The sequence below is a fragment of the Physeter macrocephalus genome, chromosome 11 (assembly GCF_002837175.3).
Source record: "Physeter macrocephalus isolate SW-GA chromosome 11, ASM283717v5, whole genome shotgun sequence".
Classification (NCBI taxonomy): Eukaryota; Metazoa; Chordata; class Mammalia; order Artiodactyla; family Physeteridae; genus Physeter; species Physeter macrocephalus.
Window position 1 is genome coordinate 90,026,831 of NC_041224.1, and position 18,348 is coordinate 90,045,178.

General features: G+C 39.4%; 1 protein-coding gene across 2 annotated transcripts in view; it reads left to right on the top strand.

Moving 5' to 3' along the window:
* Window positions 1–18,348, top strand: part of SHC4 (SHC adaptor protein 4) — a 131,592-nt gene that overhangs the window by 105,381 nt on the left and 7,863 nt on the right. For both annotated transcript variants that reach the window (XM_028495359.1, XM_024117509.2), the window contains 2 exons: window positions 631–810; window positions 14,250–14,503. In XM_028495359.1, coding sequence (XP_028351160.1) covers window positions 631–810; window positions 14,250–14,503 — 434 coding nt within the window. The remainder of the gene's footprint in view (window positions 1–630; window positions 811–14,249; window positions 14,504–18,348) is intronic.

An 18,348-nucleotide genomic window follows, 5' to 3' on the forward strand; every position in this document is an offset into this window, starting at 1 on the left:
TGTGGCCTCTCCCGTTGCGGAGCACAGGCTCTGGACGCGCAGGCTCAGCGGCCATGGCTCACGGGCCCAGCCGCTCCGCGGCATGTGGGATCCTCCCGGACCGGGGCACGAACCCGTGTCCCCTGCATCAGCAGGCAGACTCTCAACCACTGCGCCACCAGGAAGCCCTTCCCACTCTTAATAATTTAAAATTAAGTAATGAGTTTTTTGAAAAGCAGTTTCAATAACTAGTAGATATTCAAGTTCCACATGGCATGTGTGGTTTTCTCGATTCCTGGGCTGCAGCTCTGAGCGGTGTCGTGTACAGGTTTGTGCTGTTTGCTGGCCGGTCAGCTCCCTTCCTCCCCTGGCTGTTCCTCTTTCACATCTTCCTGGTTTGTCTGCTGGCTGCTGTTGAAGCAAAGGGTCAGCTGAGGGACGGGCAGGGAGGAGCAGGGAGGCCAAAAGAGGGTGCTTTCCCTCAAAGACTGGTGCTTATTTTGTCTTTACAGGTCAGATCTCAAAGTCAGTATTCAATCCGTGCATGGGATGGGCATGGCTTTTCCCTTCCCGTCAATTCTGGACTCAAAAGTGATTTTATTTCTTATTTACAAAGCAAAAACACCGTACATTGATCTTTACTCACTACAGGTAGTGCACACGAGAGAGGGGTACAGTCCCAAAGAGACACGTCATTGATGAAGCCCACGTGCCGAGTGGATCTCTTCGACGACCCCTGCTACATCAATACGCAGAGTCTTCAAAGCACGCTGGGCTCTGCCGGAAATCAAAGTCCAGCCCACCCACTGGGGAGCCCATGGTACCGTGAAAGTAAGTGGCTTCTCATTGCCTGTATTAGTTTCCTGTGCTGCTGTAACAAGTTACCACAAACTGGGTGTCTTAAAACAAGAGAAATGCATTCTCTCACAGTTGTGGAGGCCAGAAGTCCTAAATCAAGATGGCAGCAGGGTTGGCTCCTTCTGGAGGCTCTGGAGGAGAACTGGTTTCATGTTACTCTCCTAGCTTCTGGTGGCTGCCAGCAATTCTTGGTGTTCCTTAGCTTGTAGACATGTCACTCCAATCTCTGCCCCAGTCTTCACATGGCCTTACCCCTGTGTCTCACATCTCCCTCTCCTTTCTCTTATAGGACAACACCTTTCTCTTATAGGTAGGCCCAAAATCCAGGAAGCTCTTATCTCGTGATCCTTAACTTAATTACATTTGCGAAGACCCTTTTTCCAAATTAGGTCACATTTGCAGGTACCAGGGATCAGGACTTGAGCATATCTTTTGGGGGCCGCTGTTCAACTCACTCTACTGTCTCTCATTTTAAAGAACGCTATTTCCTTGGCCTCATTTTTCAGAGAGTTAAAAGTATTCTTTCTTACCTCAATCCCTCACCACAGTTAATATAGGTTAGAACTTTGTGGCGATGTTACGGATTTCAAGGTTTTGGAACTTTGATTTTGAATAATCTTTTCAAACACTTTAAATTGACTCCCAACTGCTGCTTTCTGCTGTGTGCTTTTGCTGAAGGAAGGGCTGTCAAAGCCAGGAGATAATTTTGAATTTGTTTGTTTGCATGGGGAACAATGGCCACTGTTCCAACTCTGTTTAGTGATGGTGTTAATTTTATTCATTTCAAAACCCCTTAGTAAGTCATCTGTATAGCACTAAAATAAGGTGACTTCTTTCTTCAACTAGGTACTGTGAGTAAAATACAATAAGACAAACATCATTTTCCTGCCAGATTGCTTCCAGGGATAAGTCCATAAACAGGAACATAAATAAATAAAAGCAAAACAAGCCAAAAGCCTACAATCAATTAAAAAATGCTTTTCATAAAGTAATGAAGCTTGTTGGGTTCAGAGATTGGTGTCAACCTTGGCTGACTCCAAAGATGGAGAATCAGTCGCTGAGAAAGTCCTTTCACTAGCCCAGGAGGTCACTCTAGACTGCCAAGGGTGACTTTCCAGCTAGTGTGGCTGCAATGACAATAAAGTTTGGAAGGAGATTTTGCTGAGGCCTGAGCTTCATTTGACTACCTTAACTCTCTAGACTGAGACAAAGGTTTTCATTACCAGCCAGGTGGCAAGTAGGCCATCTTCTTGCAAGCTTTCCAAAATCACTCTTGGCAACCAAACAACCCAGTTGGGTTCTCTAGAAGCAGACTCTGAGTTGGAGCGGGGCATGCAGGGTCTTTATTGGGATCAGTACCAGGAAGGGAGGGGAAGAAAGCAGGCTTGGACAGAGGGAGAGGTGGGGCAACCATGCAGCCTGACAGAGCCTCAGCCGACCCTACAGAGAGCATGTGGAGGCCCGTCAGAGTCGCCCCACGTTGGCCCCAAGGGCAGGGCCTTTTAGCCCCACTTATCTCAGTCTTTGGATGTGGGCCATGAAGGAGGGCAAGCCATTGGGCAAGCAGCTCTCTGCAGCTGAGGCAGACCCTGAAGGGGTGGTCAGCTGGAGACCAGCCCCAGTAAAGCACCTGGGGTACTTGGTCCTTCCTTGAAGTGGGATCTGGGTAGTGCATCTCCATGTCCACCACAGAGAGCATCTTGTGCCATGGATGATGGGATATGCAATGAATTCAGATTTCTGCAGTGAATTTAACTATTTAATGTAGAGTGGCCTGTGTGGATAAGGTAATATATATATGTTAGAGGGACCGTGTTTTGAAAAAATGTTTCTGGACCCCAGGGGCTTTTTTTGTTTGTTTGTTTTTTAGGATAAATAATTGTATTTATTCAAATATAGTTTTTTTAAAATTTTTATTGGGGTATAGTTGATTTACAGTGTTGTGTTAGTTTCAGGTGTACAGCAAAGTGAATCAGTTATACATATACATATATCCACTCTTTTTAGATTCTTTTCCCATATACGCCATTGCAGAGAATTGAGTAGAGTTCCCTGTGCTATACAGTAGGTCCTTACTAGTTATCTATTTTATATATAGTAGTGTGTATATGTCAGTCCCAATCTCCCAATTTAGTACCCCCCACCCCTCCTGCCTTGGACCTCAGGTTTTGGAAACAACTTTATAAGAGCATACACTCAATAGCTTCCATTTCATGGACTTTTCAAAGCAACAATATTTTATTAGAAAATACGTTTAGTGGGTGGCCCAAATTATGTAATCTGGGATATTCCTTGATTTACAACTCCAGTTCCTTTATAAGCAAATCTTCAATGTTAAAAATCGTTATGGAACTTCCCTGGTGGCGCAGTGGTTGAGAATCTGCCTGCCAATGCAGGGGACATGGGTTTGTGCCCTGGTCTGGGAAGATCCCTTGTGCTGCGGAGCAACTAAGCCCAAGCACCACAACTGTTGAGCCTGCGAGCCACAACTACTGAAGCTCGCATGCCTAGAGCCCATGCTCCGCAGCAAGAGAAGCCACTGCAATGAGAAGGCTGCACACCGCAGCGAAGAGTGGCCCCCGGTTGCTGCAACTAGAGAAAGCCCACGTGCAGCAGCGAAGACCCAACGCAGCCAAAAATAAATAAATAAAATAAATAAATTAAAAAAAAATCGTTATAACTCAAGCAAAGAAACTTTGCCTCTTGTCATAGACAATTCAATAATATGAAAGGCAAAACTAATCCATAATAACATTCCTGTCATTAGTTGAAAGTAAATAAGGCTTGTTCTGTCTAAAACTGTAATGTCAAAATGTGTTTTCATTGATTCTAGCCTCTTTCTTTTTTCATCCTTTTTCCCTTTCCCTGCCTTGGTGGCGATATGTTTAATAATTTAGGCCTCTGGTTCTCTCTCACTCTTTATTTCCATTTGGGATTTAATGTACCACAGCTCTCCTGGACTTCTTGCTACCCCTTTGAGGTTAATTTCAGTGTATCATTGCTCCCTCCAAAAAAAATTAACTCCAACTCCAAAAGTATAAATAATGTTGATTTAAGAAAATCTAGTAAGATAGAGTAGGGATAACTTTATACATAACGTTCTGCAGAATGTCTTAAATACACCTTTTAATGTTTCCCCACTAATGTTTCCTCCTGTTTCTTTCCTTCCTCCTGCAAAAATCCTCTTTATCTTCTTTAGGCATACTTAGCCTCCCTTACCCAGATTAGTTACTAATTATTTCAGTAAAACAAAACAAAAACAAATCCAGAGACATAAACCTAATACATCTCAAGTATGCCTTCAGGGCTCCTCAATTCATCCTGTCACACTGCCAACATAGGAAAAGCTCTAACACAATCTTTAGTCTGATCAAACATGGCAGAAGGAAACCATTAGTACTGAAACTAATTTTTGTATTGATTTATGATTAGTTTCAGTCTTAGCTTCCATAACAAAGAAACCCCCCTAAATCCCATAGTGTAAAAAGGATGAAGTTTATTTATTTTACCTAATAGCCCAAAGATGGACGGTATAGAACTGGTGGGATAGCTTTGCCATTGTGACACTTGGCTTCCATCTCTGGTCTAAGAGCTTCAGTTTGGTCTAAGGTCTTCTATCTTTAGTCTAAGAGCTTGAGCTCTCACCATCACATCTGTATTCAGCCAGTGGGAAGTAAGAAAGGCACGCGGAGTGCACACACGTTCCTTTAAAGGACATGACCCAAAAGTGGCAGACATCATTTGTTCTTACCTGCCATTGGCAGAACTTAGACATGGGGCCATACCTAGCTTCACATTACTCTAGCTGGATGGCCATGTGCCCAGCTAAAAATTAGGAATTCCATAATGTAATGAAAGGGAGAATAGGTATTGGCACACAATTAACTGTCCCTGCCACTGCATACCTTTCTGCCACTCAAATATGCATGAGCTCTTCTTTTCACCTAGAACATATTTTCCTTCTCCCAAAGGGAGACCTTGCAAATACCCCAAACAGTTACAGCATCCAGCCTAAAGTCTGTGACATCCGGGTGATATGAAGTCCTCTCAATCAAGATTGGATGGGGATCCTTACTATTTGCCAAGTTGTCTGCCCTCTTCCACACCCAAAATTAGTGGTGGAAGAGGAATAAGATAGCCTCAATAAAAACCCACATTCACAAAAAGGAAGCAGGCAAACCACACAGTGGTCATTGGTCCATAGTGATTACCAAATCCTGCCAGGCAGTAATTGTGAAGACTCCCTGAGTTGGAAGTGGAGAAAGTGATTTGCTTGGCCTCTGGTTCAGTGTTATGGGAGGAATCTCCTTGTCCATTGTTATCTGGGTTGTTCCTGCTATTATCCTTAGTGTGTCCATCTACAGTAGATGTTGGAGAAAGTGCCTTTCTTGGGGCTTCACCACTTGTACAGCTTATTTCCTGTTGTTGTGGGTTTGAGAGATTGGAGTTTGCTTTAGAGGCCAAAAAGCCATAGACAAGAAGGGATTGTCATTTCTTTGGCAATGTATCTTTCTTAAAAACTTAGTAGGATTTCACTCTGTCCATTTAGAGTCAGTTCTACATGAAATTTCCCATAATATTCCTTCACTGTTCTTTTATTGCATGAAGGATGCCTTCTCTCTTTCCTGTTATTTGTAATTTGTGTTTTTTTTTCCTTGATCACTGTTCTTTGAGATTTATTAATTGTCTTTCCAAAGGACCCAGGTTTTGTTTTAATTTTTTTTCTATTTTTTTTGTTTTCTGTTTCATTGACTTCCATTTTTTATCTTTATTATGTCTTCCTTCTACTCTCTTTGCATTAAATTCCTCCTCTTTATCTAGCTTGTACTATATTTTCTTCTACTGCCTATATAGTTTTATTTCCAAATAAAATATTTATTTCACTTGAACTTTTTTTTTTTTTTTTTTTTTTTTGCGGTACGCGGGCCTCTCACTGTTGTGGCCTCTCCCGTTGCGGAGCACAGGTTCTGGATGCACAGGCTCAGTGTCCATGGCTCACCAGCCTAGCCACTCCACGGCATGTGAGATCTTCCCGGACCGGGGCATGAACCCGTTTCTCCTGCATAGGCAGGAGGACTCTCAACCACTGCGCCACTAGGGAAGCCCTTGAACTTTATATTTTCTATGAGATAGGGGGTCTAACTTAATTTTATCTATGAATGTGATCTAATTTTCCAAACAACATGGACTAAATAATGTCCTCTTTCTCTAGTGCCACTCTCCATTTTACTAGATTCCTTCTACATATGTGAATCTGTTTCTGGGCCTTTATTCTGCTTTTTATATTGGCCCACTTGCTTGTTGTATACCAGTATATTAATTACTATGTACGAATTACTGTGGCTTTGTAATATATCTTAATAGACATGTAATTTTTCCTTTGTATTACAGATTAATTTTTTTTCTTAGTACCACCCCGATCTTTCACTTATGCTTAACATTTTATGTTAACATCTTATTTTACCAACTTTTTAGACACTTTATAGAGGTGAATGTATTTTTCCCCTCAGTAACATGATAAATTTCTATTTTATAGTTTTCACACACCCAGTAATTCATACTGATAAATAATATACAGTTGATTCTCCTAATTTGTGGGTTCCATATTTGAGAATTTGCTTACTTGCTAAGATTTATTTGTAATCCCAGAATCAGTACTCATGGCACGTTTGTGGTCATTTGTGGATATGTGCATAGCAACAAAAATTTTGTGTCACCCATTGTACACATTCCCAGCTGAGGTCAAACAAGGCGACACTCTGCTTTCTTGTTTCAGCTCATACTGTAAACAAGTGAACTTTTGTGGTCTACTTAGTGCCACATTTCCCACATTTTTGTGCTATCTCTTGATGACCTTGCTGTTTAAAATGACCCCCAAGTGTAGTGCTGAAGTGCTGTCTAGTGTTCCTAAGTGCAAGAAGGCTGTGATGTGCCTTACAGAGAAAATATGTGTATTAGATAAGCTGAGTTCAGGCATGAGTTACAGTGCTGTTGGCCATGAGTTCAGTGTTATTAAATCAACAATATATACTAAATAAGGTGTCTTTAAACCCAAACACTCATAAAACAAGGCTATGTAATGATTGATTGATTGATGAAAATATTGTGACCTGAAGCTTGGTAGAACCTAACCCTGCAGTTGTCCTAGGGGCAGTGGTTCAGTTTTCACTAAATCAGTGTTCTGGCAATTTTATAAAATATAACTACTTGCATAAAGAGACTGCTTATGGTCCTCCAGAATCAGAGATGGAGTCTTATAACACATGGGGAGAAAAGGGTAGGCTTTTCTTCCCACAACAGAAAACTGAGGATTGTCCCCCAACCCTGATACTTTTCTCACAAAAGTATATCCCTCTTCTGATTTTCCCTTTAGTTAGGTGGCTATCTTGACTCTTGTATACATTTTTTATTCTATAAACAGTGTTTTTAATTCAAAAGTAATACAAGTACTCATAGAAGAAATCAAAATAATAAATAATGCTATTTTTAAATATGTACCTTCCCAAGGCTTAACACCATATACAGTTCCCTAAGATATTAAGAGTTCCTTCTGATTACTTCCAAAATGTTAATGCGTGGTTAAGTATTTAGCTATCTACTTATGTACCTCTGTCTGTCTACAGATAGATCTAATGATCAATCTATCTATCTAATCATTCTTCTTTAAAAATAAATGGAGTATCCGCTTCTGTACTTGTTCTTTTTCACTCTTCTATTTTAGAGATTTGTCCAAAGTAGCACATAATATTTTGTAGTTTTATTTTTTCCAGTTTTATTGAGATAAAATTTGACATATAACATTGTATTAGTTTAAGGTATGCAACATACTGATTTGATTACATATATATATATATATATATATATATTGCAAAACGATTACCACGCTAAGTTAACATCTATCACCTCACATAGTTACAGTTTTTTTTCTTTGTGATGAGAACTTTTAAGATCTACTATCATCAACTTTCAAATATGCAATACAGAATTGTTAATACAGAATTGTTAATAGTTGCTGTGCTGTACATTACATCCCTAGAACTTATTTATCTTATAACTAGAAGATTGCACCTTTTTAGCATTTCCCCCATCCCTCACTCTCTGTCTCTGGCAATCACCCATCTGTTTTCTATTTTTATGAGTTCTGTTTTTTTGGATTCCACATATAAGTGAGATCACACAGTGTCTATCTTTCTCTGTCTGACTTACTTCATTTAGCATAATGCCTTCAAGGTCTATCCTTGTTGCAGTTGGCAGGACTTCCTTCTTTTTTATGGCTTAATCATATTCCACTGTGTATTTATATCATCTATTCATCTGCCAGTAGATAGTTAGATTGTTTCCATGTCTTGGCTATCAGAAATAATGCTGCAGTGCACATGGGGATGTGGATATCTTTTCGAGATAGTGATTTCATTTCCTTCAGATATATACCCAGAAGTGGAATTGCTGGATCATATGGCAGTTTTTTAAAAAAATGTTTGAAGAACCTTCATACTGTTTTCCATATGGCTGCACCAATTTACATTCTCACCAATAGTGCACAAGTGTTCTCTTTTCTCTCCAACACTTAACCTCTTGTCTTTTTGATGATAGCCATTCTAACAGGTGTAAGGTTATATTTCATGGGGTTTGATTTGCATTTTCTTGATGGTTAGTGATATTGAGCATCTTTTCATATACCTGTTGGCCATTTGTGTGTCTTCTTCTTCTTCTCCTCTGCCCATTTTTTAATTGGATTTTTTTTTTTGCTATTGAGTTGTATGTGTTCTTTATATATTTTGGATATTAACCCCTTATCAGATAAATTATTTGCAAATATTTTTTCCCATTCTGTAGGTTGCCTTTTCCTTTTGTTGATGGTTTCCTTTGCTGTGCAAACTTTTGGTTTGATGTAGTCCCAAGTTGCTTGTTTTTGCTTTCTTTGCCTTTGCTTTTGGTGTCAAATCCAAAAAACCATTGCCAAGACTGATGTCAAGGAGCTTACCCCTTGTTTTCTTCTAGGAGTTTTATGATTTCAGGTCTTATATTCAAGTCTTTAGTCCATTTTGAGTTGATTTTTGTGTATGGTACAAGATAGGCATCCAGTTTCATTCTTTTACATGTGGCTGTCCAGTTTTCCCAGCACCATTTATTGAAGAGACTATCCTGTCCCCATTGTCTGTTCTTGGCTCCTTTGTTGTAAATTAATTGACCCTATATGTATGGATTTATTTCTTGGCTCTCTGTTTTGTTCTGTTGATCTGTTTGTCTGTTTTTATGCCAGTACCATACTGCTTTGATTACTATAGCTTTGCAATATAGTTTGAAATCAGGACACACCATGCCTTCAGCTTTATCCATCTTTCTCAAGATTGCTTTGGCTAGTTGAGATTTTTTGTGGTTCCATACAAATTTTAGGATTGTTTGTTCTTTTTCTGCGAAAAATGCCATTGAAATTTTGATAGGGATTGTATTGAATCTATAGATTGCTTTGGGTAGTATGGACATTTAAAAAATGTTAATTATTCTAATCCATGAACACAAAATTTCTTTCCATTTGTTTGTGTCTTCTTCAGTTTTTTTCATCAATGTCTTATAGTTTTCAGTGTATAGATCTTTCACTTCCTTGGTTAAGTTTATTCTTAAGTATCTTTTTCTTTTTGAAGTTATCATAAATGGGATTGTTTTCCTAATTTCTCTGCTAGTTTATTAGTGTATAGAAATGCAAGTAATTTTTGTGTATTAATTTTGTATCCTGCAACTTTACTGACTTTGTTTATTTGTTCTAACAGTTTCTTTTTTTTTGGTGGAGTTCTAAGGTTTTCTATATATAATGTCACCTGCAAATAGGACAGTTTTACTTCTTCCTTTCTGATTTGGATGTCTTTTATTTATTTTTCTTGCCTAATTGCTCTGGCTAGGACTTCCAGTACTGTGTTGAATAAAAGTGGTGAGAATGGGCATCCTTGTCTTGTTCCTGATCTTTTATACCTGGAATAAATCCCACTTGATGCTTTTAATGTATTGTTGAATTTGGTTTGTTAATATTTTGTTCTATGTTCACATGTGATACTAGCCTGTAATTTTCTGTTCTTGTGGTATCCTTGTTTGGTTTTGGTAGTAATGTAACACTGGGCTTGTAAAATGTGTTTGGAAATGTTCCCTCCTATTTTTTGGATGGGATTGACAAGAATTGATATTAATTACTCTTTAAATGTTTGGTAGAATTCCCTAATGAAGCCGTCTGGTCGTGGACCTTTTTTTTGTTGGAAGGTTTTTGATTAGTTGTTCAATCTTCTTACTAGCAATTCTTCTGTTCAGATTTTCTATTTCTTCATGATTCAGTCTTAGTAGGTTGTATGTTTGTAGGAATCTAAATCTATCCATTTTTTCTAAGTTATCCAATTCATTGGCATAAAATTGTTCAGAGTAGTCTCTTACGATCCTTTGTATTTGTGTGGTGTCATTTGTAATGTCTTCTTTTTCTTTTCTGATTTTATTTATTTGAGCCCTCTCTGTTCTTGGTCAGTCTAGCTAAAGGTTTGCTTATTTTGTTTATCTTTTAAAAAACCAGCTTAGTTTCTTTTCTTTGTATTGTATTTTTACTCTCTATTTATTCCTGCTCTGATCTTTGTTTTTTTCTTTCCTTCTATTAAATTTGGGCTTAGTTTGTTTTTCATTTTATAGTTCCTTGAGGTGTAAAGTTAGGTTGTTTATTTGCAATCTTTCATTTTTCTTATGGAGGTGTTAATTGCTAAAAACTTGACTTTTAGATCTGTCTTTGCTGCATACCATAAGTTTTGTTGCATAGTTTTCATTTGTCCCAAAATATTTTAATTTTCAATTAAATTACTTGCCTCAAGTTATATTCTGACTGCTCTTTTGATTTCTTATTTGACCCATTGGTTGTTCAGTGGCATGTTTTTTAATCTCCATGTATTTGTGAATTTTCCAATTTTCTTCCTGTAATTGATTTCTAGTTTCATACCACTTTGGTTGGAAAAGATGCTTGATATGATTTCCATATCCTTAAATTTATTAAGACTTGTTTTGCGGCCTAACATATGATCTATCCTGGGGAGTGTCCCATGTGTGCTTGAGAAGAATGTGTATTCTTTTGCTTTTGGATGGAATGTTCTGTAAATGTCTGTTAAGTCAATCTGATCTAATGTGTAATTTAAGTCCAGTGTTCCTTATGATTTTCTGTGTGAATGATCTATCTATTTTTGAAAGTGGGGTATTGAAGTCCCATACTCTAATTGTATTGCTGTTGATTTCTCCCTTCAGGTCTGTTAATATTTGCTTTATATATATAGGTGCTCCTACGTTGGATGCATAAATCTTTGTTATTTTCAATTGTTTTACAGTATTCTATTGTATGAGTGAATCATAATTTGTATAACCAGTCCCTTATTGATGGACATCTAATTTTTCCCTGCACTTTGCTAGTATAATGATCAAAACTGTAAAAAAAAATCCATTTACATGTGCTTTAAAAAAAATTGAATGCATCAATATGCTGTCTTCACAGTTCACATTGGTTTCTTCTTTAAATGTCTTGTTCTTTCTTTCTCATTGGAATTACTTGCAATTGTTTAATCCAGATTTTAGATGTTAGATTTTTTTCTCTTCCTTAAACCATATTCCCCCATTTCAAAGGTTTTACTCACCAGATACATATGGGTGTGGATATTCGTATATATCTTATGTTTTCCTGAATTCCTGGTTGTGACAATGTGTCTTTAGTTGCTAATGGGAACTCCAAGATGACATGATTATTTTCTTCCATGATTCCTGTCACTTTTTTCTTTTTTGATCTCAGTTCAATCCAGAGTGATTTAAGCAACCTTCCTTGTTGCTTCCTTAACTGTCAGTACTTCTGAGAAAATATAATTATATCAAGTTAATTCAGTAAATAGTATATGGAAATTATATATAAATAACTATATTTAAATTATGATTATATTTTTCAAAGTCAACTTTATGTATGAAAAGGAGTCCATACTAGACAATGCACCACAATGTTAAAGAGTGGTTGTATTTGGTGATAGGATGAAAAGTTATTAATTTTCTTTGTTTTTCTGGGTTTACCAGATTTTTTTTAAAAATGTGTAACTTTTAAACTTAAAGCAAACGTTTAAAAAATATGTTAGATATTCTTTTAGAAAAATTATATTTTCAACAAATGTTTGGATGATTGAAATTGTGCTAATTTGGGAAACTATTTTAGGAAAATAATGTCCATATCCTCAGGCTGGCCCATGATCTGTTGCCTCTTTTCAAGATGATATAATGTCTGTTTTTCTTTTGTTTTGTCCTTGTCCGAGAGTGCTCCACAATCTCAGAATAAACCAAAAGCCATCATGCACTAAGATGTGTGCACCTACACACACATGCATGCATCTCCCTCACACTCACACACTTTCTCTCTCACGTACACAAACACACACACAACTACTCATCAGAAGTTCTGTATTATGCCTGAAAGCAGGCAACACTAAGGCCAACTACAAATATTATTCATCAAATCTGGACACATTTCTTCAGGCTTTTTCTGGTAACCGTAGATAGAACCTGATTGTAGAGAAGAATATGTTTAGCCATTAGCTACAGACTGAAGATATTTTCAAAAAGTTATATTCATGAATGCTGCATCGAAATTGTGATATGCAGAAGAAGTTCTTAAATAGTGCCAAAACTATAACATATTAATAGGAGACTGGATTATGTCTACAGGGCAGTTGTCTGTGTAAGTTATAAAACTTAAAGTCAAGAGGATTTCTCATTTGTGAGACCCTTGTGTAAGGACATGTAAACATTTCTTTGCATTTATAAAGAGAAAGCTGGTTTCTATGCAAAAGATCCTTTGAATTTAAAAAGACAAAGTCTGATTTCTATGGTTATTTTCCTAGTATATTTGCCATATTAAACATGCAACTTTTGGGAATTCCCTGGTGGTCCAGTGGTTAGGACTCTGTGCTTCCATTGCAAGGGGCACAGGTTCAGTCCCTCACTGGGGAACTAAGATCACGCATGCTGTGCAGCACAGCCAAAAAAAATAAATAAATAGGGCTTCCCTGGTGGCGCAGTGGTTGAGAGTCCACCTGCCGATGCAGGGGACACGGGTTCTTGCCCTGGTCTGGGAGGATCCCACGTGCCGCAGAGCGGCTGGGCCCATGAGCCATGGCTGCTGAGCCTGCGCGTCCGGAGCCTGTGCTCCGCAACAGTAGAGGCCGCAACAGTGAGAGGCCCGCGTACCGCAAAAATAAATAAATAAATAAATAAGCAAACATACAACTTTTATCTGGATTCAGACCTGAGAATTTTGTGTTATTATTTCTGGAGATACTGTATATCATCCTGATAGCCTTGCTGTCTATTTAGGGACCTTTGTGGGTTATACAGAAGTATAGTGGCTAGACCAGTTTTGAAAATTAAAAGATTTTCTCATCCAAGCCAAGTTTTAGAGCACGGTGATTAAGAACCTGGGCTCTGATGATAGATCTCATTTCAAATCCCAGATCTACAACATATTAGCAGTGTGACTTTGGGTAAGTCATTTAACCTTTTTAAAGATCCATTTCCTTCCCATCTAATTTTGAGAGCCAAACAGGATAATATATGTAAAGCATTGAGCAGTGCCTATCATACTCAATAAATGTGAGCAACATAATAATTGTTATTAGTATGAGTACCAATAATACTATAAAGGGCTACCTGGATGTACCTTCTCATCCCCAGTGCTCTCAACTCTGGATAACATTTATTCTGTAGAGCCGAGCCATGGGGACTTGCCTCAGGTCATGCCTCCCTGATGATTACCTTCTTCTACTTGATCAATTCTGCTTTGTCCAGGCAGGGGAATTAACACAGACAGCAAAGTGGTCATTTACTAGGAATGCTGTAAGCTTCAGCACAGCTTTAAAGTTGATGGACAGAAGCATCTCTGAAGCACATTAATAATTCGGTTTAAAAGAAAAAGCTAAATATTAAAAAGTGGGCATAGCCCAAAGTTACTGTAGGCATTTTCAAAGCATTTGAGAATGTTTTAGAAGTTATCTATAGTCCAGGTACAGCATAAACCTCTTTCTCTTTAACATGCAGCCCATGGGACATAAAGAGACTCTCTCTGCACTTATGAAAGCAGTTCTTATGGGTCAGTTCCATTTCTCATTTGAAAGGAAAACTCCTGCACCTGGGCAAGCCCTTCGTGGTAACAGAAGCCAAAGGCAATGTTTGGATCTACCATTAAATTAGAGACTGTTGGAAGTTCTAGAAACAAAAACCCCATTTGTTCCAGAAATAGCACTATTTAAAGAGTGCCTGGCACACAGTAGGTCCTCAAATTATATTTGGTGAGTGAATGAATGAATGAACGAAAGGATGGATGAGGAGGTAACTTGGTGGTGTCTCTCTTTGTATTTTGACTTCAGAGGCACCAGAAACTGTTCAGCCAGGTGCCACGGCCCAGCCTGCCAGCTCACATTCTTTGCCACACATTAAGCAGCAGCTGCGGAATGAAGACTGCTACCACGGCAAGCTGAGCAGGAAAGCAGCAGAGAGCCTCTTGGTAAAGGATGGGGACTTTTTGGTTCGAGAGAGTGCAACATCTCCTGGCCAGTATGTGCTGAGTGGGCTACAGGGAGGCCAGGCAAAACATCTTCTCCTGGTGGATCCCGAAGGCAAGGTATTATTGACCCCCATTAGAGTTTCACAGGATCTTGTGATTCAGGTTACTCTGAATGATAGGTCTAAAGCCTGATACTGAAGAGTGTTTAAGGTTAAGGGTTTACTTTTTCTTGAACCCTCCAGCTAGAGCAGGAAGTGGTTAATAGAGGGTAGTGGAGGGGTTTAAGTGGGAGCCACCCTAGAGGATCACTTAGAGGACCGCCTCTTTCTGCCCTTCTCAGTGCAATTCAGTGAATTAAATGAATACCTCCTACATGGAAGTACAGGGATTCATAGTTAACTATTGATCAGTATCACATACATAGTCCTTGCTCTCAGGGTGCTTATAATTTCATAAGACAGATGCTTAAATAATTAAGGATGAATAACATAAGCATGGTTCAACCAAAGCATTATGGTGTTTCTCAGGATAGAAGGGGGTGCTCTGGTTGAGGCAAACTGAAAAGGCTTCTTGCAGGGTCTGACATGTAAGAGGAACCTTGAAAGAGGGCAAAACTTTTAAAGGGAGACATTTGGAGCATAGGGAAGCAATCACAGGAGCAAACAGAGCAGTAGAATGGCATTAAATCAAATAAAAGAGGTATGGCTAGAGCAGAGGATACCTGTAGACAGAAATGATCCTGGACAAAAAACTATTATCAAAATAGTAATAGTAAGTTCTTCTCTATAAATAATTACTCTAAATGTAAATGGATTAAACTTCCCAAACAAAAGATGCAGAATAACTGGATGGAGAGCTAAATGGACAAGATCCAACTATATGTATGCTATTTGTAGGAGGCTCACTTTAGATTTAAGGACACACATAGGCTGAAAGTGAAAGGATGGAAAAAGATATTACATGCAAATAATAACCAAAAGAGAGCAGAGGTGGTCATACTTTTATGAGGCAAAATATTTATAGGAATATATATGATAGAATGTATCAAAAAGTAACATGGCAAAAAGGTTGCTTGCAAATTTGGATTGGGTGACAGTGTTTACCATTTTCCTAACTGGGAATGACAGTTGCTTTAAAAAGGTAATGGGGGGGTGATCTTAAAGATGGCAGAGGAGTAAGACGTGGACATCACCTTCCTTCCCACAAATACATCAAAAATACATCTACATGTGGAACAACTCCTACAGAACACCTACTGAATGCTGGCAGAAGACCTCAGACTTCCCAAAAGCAGGAAACTCCCCATGTACCTGGGTAGGGCAAAAGAAAATAGAAAAATCAGAGACAAAAGAATAGGGACGGGACCTACACCTCTGGGAGGGAGCTGTGAAGGAGGAAAAGTTTCCATACACTAGGAAGCCCCTTCACTGGAGGAGACGGGGTGGGTCGGGGGGAAGCTTCGGAGCCATGGAGGAGAGCGCAGCAACAGGGGTGTGGAGGGCAAAGCAGACAGATTCCTGCACAGAGGGTCCGTGCTGACCAGCACTCACCAGCCTGAGAGGCTTGTCTGCTCACCCACCGGGGCAGGCGGGGCCTGGGAGCTGAGGCTCGGGCTTTGGAGGTCAGATCCCAGGGAGAGGACTGGGGTTGGCTGAGTGAACACAACCTGAAGGGGGCTAGTGCACCACAGCTAGCCAGGAGGGAGTCCAGGAAAAAGTCTGGAACGCCTAAGAGGCAAGAGACCATTGTTTCAGGGTATGCGAGGAGAAGGGATTCAGAGCACCGCCTAAACGAGCTCTGGAGACAGGCAAGAGACACGCTATCATCATGGACACCAGAGACGGCCATGAAATGCTAAGGCTGCTCCTGCAGCCACCAAGAAGCCTGGGTGCAAGCACAGGTCACTGTCCACACCTCCCCTCCTGGGAGTCTCTGCAGCCCACCACTACCAGGGTCCCATGATCCATGGACAACTTCCCTGGGAGAACACATGGTGCTCCTCAGGCTGTTGCAACGTCATGCTGGCCTCTGCCGCCACAGGCTCGCCCCGCATTCCGTACCCTTCCCTCCACCCAGCCTGAGTGAGCCAGAGGTCCCTAATTAGCCACTCCTTTAACTGCCTCCTGTCTGGGTGAAGAGCAGAAACCAGAGGGTGACCTACATGAAGAGGCGGGGCCAAATCCACAGCTGAACCCAGGAGCTGTGCGAACAAATAAGAGAAAGGGAAATCTCTCCTAGCAGCCTCAGGAGCAGCGGATTAAATCTCCACTGTCAGCTTCATGTACGCTGCATCTGTGGAATACCTGACTAGACAACGGAACATCCCAAAATTGAGGCGGTGGACTTTGGGAGCAACTGTAGTTTTGGGGTTTGCTTTCTGCACCTAATTTGTTTCTGGTTTTATGTTTATGTTAGTTTAGTATTTAGAGCTTATTATCATTGGCAGATTTGTTTATTGATTTGGTGGCTCTCTTCCTTTTTTAAAAATAAATATATATATATATTTTTATTTTATTTTATTTTTCCCTTATTCTCTTTTTGTGATTGTGAATGTTTATTCTTCTTTGTGTGATTTTGTCCGTATAGGTTTGCTTTTACCATTTCTCTGAGGGTTCTGTCTGTCCATTTTTTTTTTTTTTAGTGTAGGTTTTAGCACTTGTTATCATTGGTGGATTTGTTTATTAGTTTGGTTGGTCTCTTCTTTCTTTTTTTTAAATTTATTTTTAGTTTTTAAATTACTTTTTAGTTTTTTAATTTTAATAATATTTATTTTTTATTTTCAAAATTTTATTTTCTTTCTTTTTTTTCATTCTTTCTTTTTTCTCTCTTTTCTTCTGAGCCTTGTGGCTGACAGGGTCTTGGTGCTCTGGCCAGGTATCAGGTCTGAGCCTCTGAGGTCGGGGAGCCAAATTCAGGACATTGATCCACCAGAGACCTCCTGGCCCCACATAATACCAATCTGCGAGAGCTCTCCCAGAGCTCTCCGTCTCAAAGCTAAGACCCAGCTCCACTGAACGACCAGCAAGCTCCAGTGCTGGACACCACATGCCAAACAACTAGCAAGACAGGAACACAACTCCACCTATTAGCAGAGAACTGCCTAAAATTATACTACGTTCACAGACACCCCAAAACACACCACCAGACGCGGTCCTGCCCACCAGAAAGACAAGATCCAGCCTTATCCACCAGAACACAGGCACCAGTCTCCTCCAACAGGAAGCCTACACAACCCACTGAACCAGCCTTACCCACTGGGGGCAGACACCAAAAACGGGAACTACGAACCTGCAGCCTGTGAGAAGGAGACCCCAAACACAGTAACTTAAGCAAAACGAGAAGACAGAGAAATGCACAGCAGATGAAGGAGCAAGGTAAAAACCCACCAGACCAAACATGAAGAGGAAATAGGAAACAGGCAGTCTACCTGAAAAAGAATTGAGAGTAATGATAGTAAAAGTAAAGATGATCCAAAATCTTAGAAATAGAATGGAGAAACTATAAGAAAGGTTAAACAAGGACTTAGAAGAACTAAGTAGCAAACAAACAATGATGAACAACACAATAAATGAAATTAACAATTCTCTAGAAGAAATCTATAGCAGAATAACTGAGGCAGATGAACGGATAAATGACCTGTAAGATAAAATAATGCAAATAACTACTGCAGAGCAGAATAAAGAAAAAAGAATGAAACTAATTGAGGACAGTCTCAGAGACCTCTGGGACAACATAATGTGCACCAACATTCGAATTACAGGGGTCCCAGAAGAAGAGAAAAAGAAAGGGACTAAGAAAATATTTGAAGAGATTATAGTTGAAAACTTCCCTAATATGGGAAAGGAAATAGTCAGTCAAGTCCAGGAAGCACAGAGAGTCCCATACAGGATAAATCCAAGGAGAAACACGCCAAGACACGTATTAATCAAAGTATCAAAAATTAAATACAAAGAAAAAATATT